The sequence below is a fragment of the Perna viridis genome, chromosome 8, assembly GCF_037379345.1.
Source record: "Perna viridis isolate PV_CMFRI_1.1 ecotype Kerala chromosome 8, ASM3737934v1, whole genome shotgun sequence".
NCBI lineage: Eukaryota > Metazoa > Mollusca > Bivalvia > Mytilida > Mytilidae > Perna > Perna viridis.
The window spans coordinates 38,945,200-38,954,218 of NC_142452.1; the positions used below are offsets into that span (position 1 = coordinate 38,945,200).

General features: G+C 31.1%; 2 protein-coding genes across 4 annotated transcripts in view; one reads left to right on the forward strand and one right to left on the reverse strand.

Moving 5' to 3' along the window:
* The window catches only part of LOC148610434 (uncharacterized), a 29,486-nt gene extending 24,594 nt beyond the window's left edge, over positions 1 to 4,892 (reverse strand). Inside the window, exons 1-2 of the mRNA XM_088543302.1 lie at positions 4,791 to 4,892; positions 3,017 to 3,100 (exon numbers count right to left, since the gene is read on the reverse strand). The gene's annotated coding sequence lies outside the window, so the exon portion shown is untranslated. The remainder of the gene's footprint in view (positions 1 to 3,016; positions 3,101 to 4,790) is intronic.
* Positions 2,401 to 7,727, forward strand: LOC148610435 (uncharacterized). 3 transcript variants are annotated; one of them, XM_088543296.1, is made up of 4 exons: positions 2,401 to 2,474; positions 5,301 to 5,404; positions 6,157 to 7,137; positions 7,600 to 7,727. In XM_088543296.1, exons 2-4 carry the CDS (start codon positions 5,302 to 5,304, stop codon positions 7,704 to 7,706), a joined length of 1,191 nt encoding a protein of 396 aa, XP_088399422.1. In that variant the 5' UTR covers positions 2,401 to 2,474; position 5,301; the 3' UTR covers positions 7,707 to 7,727. The 3 variants fall into 3 exon arrangements, with proteins under 3 accessions (XP_088399422.1, XP_088399424.1, XP_088399423.1); XM_088543298.1 differs by lacking the exon at positions 2,401 to 2,474 and adding an exon at positions 2,481 to 2,646; XM_088543297.1 differs by lacking the exon at positions 2,401 to 2,474 and adding an exon at positions 4,554 to 4,585.
* The last annotated feature ends 1,292 nt before the right edge of the window (positions 7,728 to 9,019 follow it).

Consider the following 9,019-nt stretch of genomic DNA (forward strand, 5'->3'; position numbering starts at 1 on the left):
ACTCCCATAATTTGATTTTTAGACTCTATTATGCTAATCATTTTGCAACAGTGAAAATTGATATCCACATATATGTTTACTTGACAGAATTCGCCTAAATTTATGTTTACATAAGTCCCTTTGGTGTTAACTGCAAGGTAGTCAATCAGCATGCTTAATACAAACTTCTGCGAGGAAATATCTTTTATTCTACCCCAAGACTTAGCTTAAGGAATTATATGTCAGGCATGTTCATGGACTACGCAGCATACAAAACATGTCACATTTTTCCTGATGGTCCTTATTACATTCAACATTTCAAAGCCATCTTAAAAATATGAAGTTCACACAATTTTGAACAACAATATTTCGATAGACAATATCATTCTTGAATAAAAGTGTAATTTAATATAATAGATAAAAAAGCATGCATTCATCACCAACTTAATGAACCAAATCAAGAAAGATAACCCATGAAAAAAAGCCAGTTTCATACACAATCATTTTTATCTCAAAAGTGTTCCAACTAAATGAAAAACTGTAAGACTGGTTATGTGGTCTTCAACTGTTAATGAATAATAAAAAGAAAAAATTGAAATAGAATTTGGTGGGATATCACCTCCAGTCTGATGTTCATAAAGACTTTACTTAAATGCCTTTTGATTTATTCTCATTGACATTATTTAGGCAATTTGATACATAATTACAAAAACTTTGGTCCAATACCCTCAAATGTTGACCATTAACTGTACAAGCCAATTGAGCAATTAATCAAACAAATGTCTATAGCTACTACACAATGGTGGACCCTTTTGTAATACATGTACATATTAAAGATTAACACCTATATATTTGTTACACCTCTTTATTGATATTTAATCTGGTTGACTTAAAAAGGGTCCATTTTCTTTATCATTAAACTTATACTAAAATACCAAATTCTACTAACAAACTAAAATTCATGAATGAATGCTGGAATCTCAGATCTATTCGAAATTGAACATAAGTTATTTTATTTGTGTTCTTAAACTTCTTGTCTATTTCTATTATATATTAATACTAGTGTCATATCATTGTCATAAAAGTACTGTGAAAGTATTTTAATTCATGGATACCAATTTTCATGGATAAGGGAAGAAACACAAGATGGATTCTTGAATTCGTAGTTTTGAGGTTTTCAGTATACACATCAATGGAAATCTCCTTTTCGTTGGGAACCAAATTAATAGTGGTCTGGCCTACCCATGAAAACCATGAAAATTGGTACCCACGAACAATTGTACTTTCACAGTAGTAATTCATGCAATAACCAGGGATCGACACTAACAGTTGTCAGGTAGTCCTGTGCCACCATAATTTTGGAGATGACTACTTCAAAAATTTTCGTGTAGTCCTATGGGGTATCTAAATCTTGTCTTATTATTCATAAGATCTAAGTACAGAAACGTTTATTACCGTCTGCAGGCTACCTGTTTTACCTCTGAAGTAGTCCTGTTGACCACCAAACTAATGAAGTTAGTGTAAAACTCTGCATAACCATTACTTGTAAATGTGTTTACACAAATAAATATTGTATATTGTTGTAAAACTGTTTTTATTTCATTTGATTATTCACCCAACACCTTTAAGTCTATCTTTTTTCTAGCTTTAAATTGCATTTAAAAAAAACCACATTCTTTATTATTACATGTATGTGTCAACAGAAATGAATATTTTAACAATTTCATTTTTATTTTTTTCTATAGCAGTACATGTACATGTAATACCCTAAACAAATCTGGGATTTGTCTTTTCCAGGGATAAGACATATAATCCCTGTGCAAAGCTTGAGATTGTATATATAATAACTATATCCTTTTTTGGGAATATGCATTCAACCCTTAAGTCATTCTTTTTTTCTGCCTTTCAAGATTTGAAGTTATTTCTTAAATTGCAAAATTGTAATTGTATTTGACAAATGAGGACATACTTTGTTACTACTGTCAACAGAATATCTCTACTTAAACAAATTCTCATATATACCTTGGATTACACTTAATTGTATACAGGTGAAAAAATTGAATAGGTACTCAAAACACAAAAAGAAAAAAAAAATTCCTATCTTATCCAGAAAAAATCTAAATTCAGTATAGGAAAAAGCCACAAATTGGAAAATGATAACTTAATTCTGTTCATTGCAAATTTTTTTCTGACTAAAAGACCATGCAATTAACAGAAATCCACTGAACTACAATGTATGCTTACCTTCATCTCTCTACAATGGTACAAGAGCCATTCCATGTATTTAAATGGTGATTTGTAAAATGTACTAAGTTGTAAAGCTCTATTTGTGTGTAAATTGAAAATTTAAATGTTTACTCAGCATACTTAATTAATTCTCAGTATTTGATCCCACTATAAATACTGAAAAGGTAATTCCCATTCTGTGTTATTTTGAAAGAAACTACCATATGGGGGAGTTTAACGACCTAAAGTTACCCTATCTGTCTTGCTGGGTTGGTGTTAGTAAAACAAATAAATGGTCGTTGGTGAAGGAGTAATCAAGGGAACAAAGATTCTAATGGAGACCTTCTTTAGAGTTTTGAATGAAAATGATGTCACATACCAAGAGTTTGTTGGTTACTCTTTTTGATTATTTGCTGAAAGTACATTAAAATGATCAAAAATGTAATAATTAAATTACTGATAAAAGGAATAATAGTTATGCTTTGGATTTTGATACTGAGAATGGATCATGTGCATTATCTCAAATTGTGCTCTTGTGCTCATATGGAATATCTCAAATTGTGCTCATGTGGAATATCACAAATTGTGCTCATGTGGAATATCTTAAATTGTGCTCTTGTGCTCATATGGAATATCTCAAATTGTGCTCATGTGGAATATCTCAAATTGTGCTCATGTGGAATATCTTAAATTGTGCTCATGTGCTTGTTGGGAAATTCCACATGATATTGTCATTATCAAAATCAAAGTAACTATTAATTTATTCTGTATGAAATTCTACTTGACATATAAATCTGCTTATTCAACTTACCATAAATCTAACACTCAAATGATCAACATGAAATGTTCTAGTGTTGAAGTCTTTTAAGTAAATTGAAAACCATGTCACAATAAGCTAAAATAAACCATGTCACAATAAGCTAAAATAATCTAATATAGAATAAGGTACAGTTAGTCCTCATATATTTAATATCTATGGCAAATCGATAGTGAAATAGTTTTGTGTAAAATTCATGACATGACATAATCAAGTTAGCATTAACATAATGCGTTCATGAATTGGAATAAATAAATGATGACAATGTGTAAAAGATGGTTTAATGTCATCTGGCCATGGAATATTTAAATTTGAATGTAAAATTTCTGAAAAAATGCACTAATAGCATTAAATAAATGGTCATTATGTCATAAGCTTGGAAAAATTGCCACAACTGACCATCCCTCATGCACTTACAAATCTTGTGCCTGTATACACATGTTATATTATAAATCATATCATACATTATGGTTCACCAACACATCTTGACAAGTACAGGATTAATTCGACCACAATTTTCCATCAGACTACCGACAAGCATGTGTGTACTACATGTATATAAGTATTAAAAAGTTTAAAAGTATATATACTTTCATCTGTTTTATGTTTAAGACCTTAAAAGAACTAGTTTAACTCTACCACTGATTTCATGTGTCTGTCCAGTGTCCACAGTCAAGAGATATTGTTCATTAATGTGTCTTTAATTTTCAGGAATTTTCATAGTTCAGTTATAGTGTTCACTTACTGAAAACCTTTTGGTGAAAAAATGATTACTATTATGTAGTCAGAGTACCCAGAGTGCCTGTTCAAACCTAAGTTTTTTCTTAACAACTGTATGCAAAATTATTAAGTAGTACTCTGGCTAAGAATCATGTAAAATGTGATTCATGGGTGAAAAGCCTACATATTTTTATTTTTGATATTTTGTTTGAAATGCCATAGTAAACAGAAATTAACAGTTGGTTTTTCATATACCCTGTGCTCTTAGGAGATAAAAATTATATAGAATGCACTGTAGACTTCAAAATTAAGGGAGATAACTCTGTAAATGATGCTCAAATACAACAGAATCTATTAGATTTTCAATGTTGATTATCTCCTAAGAATAGGCAGGTTCGAATAAATAATTACACATTTGATAATATAGACCCATAAATCAACTTAATATCAAAAATAAAAATATGTAGCCTTTTTTTTAGGTATATCACATTTTACAGATTTTGCATGATTCATGTTTTAGGTCTGTTCCAGCAAAATTAGGATAAACCCTGTGTATATGGTGGTGCATTTGTTGTGTTTCATCATATTTCTTCTTTTTCTGTCATCATCAAGAAAAAAATCAAGCCATTGCGTGTAGGCTTGTCAACAATCAAAAGAAAATTTGTGGTGAAGTAAATTGAACTGATATTTTTCAGAAGGTAATGATGAACCTAAAGTTAAGTTGACCATGATGACCATCACTACCATTTCACTTTTAACTAATATACACGTAATTTCGTTTCATTAAAAGTTTCGAAAATTCTAATCACAAACACATTACATAACACACGATTCTTAATACAGGTTGGGTAAAAATAATAGATTTGTCCACATCGCACTAAATTTTTTTTATTTTACAAACGTCTTTCAGTTAAGAACAAGGCAAATTGACAAGTGGGGGTAACTTAACTATTTATAGTCAATATTGGTAACAAGCGCGAAATAGATCTGTTCCGCTAGTGTACCTTAAATTAAGATTGTCTCCCAGATTGCATACTTTAAAACTTACCAAGCGCTTAATCTTTATTTCTTCAAGAAATTGGTAATCATATTTCCAACTATAATCATGTATGTTTACAAGCAACAATGAATGAAGCTGAGTTGCCAGTTGGTTAGTCGGTAAATTTGATAAGTAGATTATTGGGTGGAACGAAACTGCGTTTCTAAATTATTTTTCAATCATAGTAGCACAGGTAAATTAAACTGTATTTTTGCGTTGAAGAGCAAATTAAGTTTGTTTATCTACAAAGTTATAATTTTAAAAAATCCAAATAATTTAACGCAAAAAAATAAAAACAAAGTAAATAATATCGAACCATACAAAAAACACAGGCATTTGATGTTTTTTTTTTCACTATGTAAACAGCAATTTCCAAAAAAAACGACAAGTTGTTTGATCATTGTCTACTTGTATAGTTGTTAGAAAGGGAAAATATATCTAAGAGACAACAATCATATACCAAATAGTAGAGAGAACAAAAAACAGTATTCTCAAATATTGAGTTTTCTGTTTTTGCAGAATGGATAAATCTGTAACCATTATCGGTGGTGGTATCTCAGGTTTGGTTTGTGCTGGTAGATTGCGACAGCTTGGATTTACCAATGTTACAGTATATGATACAGGTATATATATTTATAATTGGCTTTTTCCTTCTATTCTGTATACAAGTATTGAAGTATCATTATTTGTAAGAATCAGGCAATGGGTCACATGGGACATTATTTTTCTCAGTTTGATATCTTTTGCCTCAAATGTATTCTTTTAATACATCTAGAAAACAATCAAAAGTTATTTAAATTTATCCTGAAATTTCTCTGATGTAGATACTATTTTACTCATTATACATGGTATGTATATGGAAAAAGTACAAGAAAATTTTCCCGCTTCAGCTATTTTCCTTTGTGAAATTCCAATAAATTTGACCATTCAATATCTTATAAATGAAAACTTTACAAACAATTTGATGGTGACTTTTGGAGTTTATGAGGTAAAAGTACATAAATAATTCAATAAAATCTCTGCATTTTTTTGTTTATGTGGCACACCTTACACAAATTTTGCCTGATTTTTAAACAGAGAAGTCTTTGATTGTTATTCAACATATCTATGCTTCAAAAATTTTATATACCAGTTTTTAATATTGAATATAGTGAAAATTCCTTACAGAATCTACATTGTATAGAAAACATAAAAAAAAATAACCAATATTGAGGTCCAATTATCCCAAAGTTAAGTTGGGTGACATATATGTATTTTTTAAAAACTTTCCTTAACTGTTTGACATGTATAAACACAACAAGTTTCATTTTGCTATATTTGTAGCCTCAATATTAAAATTCTGACTAGCTTTTCTTCATTATTTGTCTTTTTTTAGGTAAAAATGGACCAGGTGGAAGATGTTCAAGTAGATATATTAATATAAATGGAACTATTCAGATGTTTGACCACTCTGCTCAATATTTTACTGTATCTGATCCAAGATTTGCCAAAATTGTTTCGTTTCTTCACAAACAGCAAGCAGTTAAAGTCTGGAATGGGAAAATTGGTCATTTAAAGGCTGGAAAATTTACTGAAGATGTAACATTGACCCAGGCCTTCATAGGGGGTGATGGTATGATGTCAATACCTAAATGTCTTGCTGGGCTTACTAAATTGAAGGGACAAACTTGGGTTTCTGACGTCAGATGGGAACCTGCTCTCAAGAAATGGGCTGTAGACAAATATGGGTACTCTGACTTCATAGTAGTAGCTCACAATGGTAAATGTGCTGACAATTTGATGGCAAATGCTGGTGTTCCCGACATCCATAAACTTTTACAGGTCAGGTTTAACGACACTGTGAACCCAAGAGACAATCGTATGCATCTTTGTTCTATATGGGCTTTACTTGTAGCCTTTCCTACCTCTCTTAGATTGCCTTATGTTGCCGCACATGTGGACGATAGCCAGATTTCATGGATAGGTAATAATACCTCAAAAATGACATCTACTGTTAGTTTAAGTGCCAAATCTTCAATGGAATGTTGGACTATTTTTAGTACTAAAGCATATGGAAAAGCAAACAAAGTACCTCAAGAACACATTCCACCTGCAAAATCCAAAGAAATAACGAGTACTCTTTTAACAGCATTCAGTCGCATTACTGGGCAAGGTAGTTTACCTACACCATGCTTTACACGTGTTCAACTATGGGGAGCTGCAGTGCCTTTAAATGTTTTAAAGAACAAAGATGAGTGTGTATTTGACAGTAGGCATAACATTGGGATATGTGGCGATTGGTTAGTCAGTCCATGTTTACAAGGGGCAGCTCTCAGTGGATTGGCACTTGCTGAGAAAATACATAAGCACAGTTCAGGTATTCAACTTATTACTTGCACAATGTTACGGCATTCTAATGCAGAGACTACTGCATGCAAGTTTTACTGTGATGGGCTATATTACATGTTATTATGAATTTTTATCTTTCCAGCTCATAAAATGTGAAGTTTACACGTAGTAATTACAAGTTCCTTGTCACAATGAGTGCAATAACTCCTGATTTTACAGTATTAACCATAATTAATGGGTGAGGTTTTAAAAACAGCTTATACTAATTAATTGCAATTTGATAAATCACTGAATGGACAGATTTTTTACTCTCTACCAATACACGTTGTACTATGACACAAATACTATTCTTTCAAAGAAATCTGGTTTTATTTTGAAGAATGACAACAATTTAATGGTCAGCACTTTTAGAAATTTAATAGCAAACATTTGACAGGATACCAGGTGCTGAGTGTTTCTCTTTATTGTTTTTTTTTTTCATTTGTCATAGGTTCCACAGCTACAGAAACATTAATGGAGGCTAGATTTAATCCAGAAAGATCCAACTCCATTGGTGCATTCCCAACAGATCAAGCCATGATATTCAATCCAAATTAAAAATAAAAAACTTTTAATATATTTTGTTGTTCTCATCTCTTTGAACAAATAAAAAAATCATTTTCATTTAAGAGTCAACTTTAATAGAATATGTATAAAAGACAGCTGAACAATTGGGGTCTTTGAAATTAACAAATCTTCAGTCATTTGATAGATGACTAAAGTACACTGAAAGATACCAAGACTTTTGCAAATTAAAAAAAAACTTCACACAAAGGGATTTTTTTTTCAAATTTCTTAAATGTCATTTTTGGCATAATTCTGGAAGTAATTGTATTTTTGGCAACAAAAGATGATAAGTTAGCTCATTATGGTGCAATGTAGCAAATATGATATAGCATGTTCTGACTCCTGAGTAATCATCTTATTAATGAATGATACTTTTTAATATACAGTAACATTTCAACCATTTTTAACATAATTTTGAATATTGTTTTATAATATTACACTGAAACAAGATGTGTGTCTTTCTGGTAAGATGTTGCAGTGGCGGATTCAGAGGTGGGGGAGGAGTTCAGGGGGGTTTGCATGCCTCCTTTTTATAGAAAATTTTGTTCTTTTTCCTATGTAAAATTGACAAAAAATGGTAAGTGATGTTCTAGCATCTCCTTTTTTCCGAGGTACCCTGGCTGATATCATTCTTTTTTAAAGTGTCTGGATCCGCTCCTGTGTTGCTCATAATGAAATGGAGATGTACATTTTAATTTGATGTGTGTATCCATTATTGAAGTTTCAAGAAAGTTGTGGTGCTTTGTTGCAGTTAAATGACCATCTGTTATCTGAGTTACATAGTTTTTTTTATTAGGATTTGAATAGGTAACTTGAGACAACACTATAAACCCAAACAAATAGTGCAAAGGGATTTTTTGATTGATTATGGTTAACATTCTATGGGACTTAAGTACCATGGGAAAAACCATGATTTACCACTTTTTCAGAGTTTATGAAGTGACCACAATGTGATTTTTCATCTTTTATTTAATTTTACTCTGAGCAAAATTTAATTTAACAAGTATAAGGCATCTAATGGAATATTAAATGATACCCCACTATATTGAGAAAAAAAATTGGGGGGGGGGGGTTAGAACCACTAAAATTGGTCCTAATTTATGTGTAAATAATTTGATCAAACTGAAATTTGTAATTGGTCTGTATTTTATGATAGTCAATGATTATTCAAAATTTGAAGAAGATCCTTCACTATCTTCTACAGTTATCATCTGGAAACTGTCTGGATTGACATGCAACTTTTTGGAGGGTATCACACTTCATGCGGCAGGGTAAAAAAAAAGGCTTTATAGATATCAAACAAA

Excerpts from the sequence above, each read along its gene's own strand:
- LOC148610435 (XM_088543296.1), top strand. The coding sequence starts at position 5,302 with ATGGATAAATCTGTAACCATTATCGGTGGTGGTATCTCAGGTTTGGTT. Across the intron at positions 5,405-6,156 it reads TGTTACAGTATATGATACAG|GTAAAAATGGACCAGGTGGA; the intron begins GTATATATATTT and ends GTCTTTTTTTAG. Across the intron at positions 7,138-7,599 it reads AATACATAAGCACAGTTCAG|GTTCCACAGCTACAGAAACA; the intron begins GTATTCAACTTA and ends CATTTGTCATAG.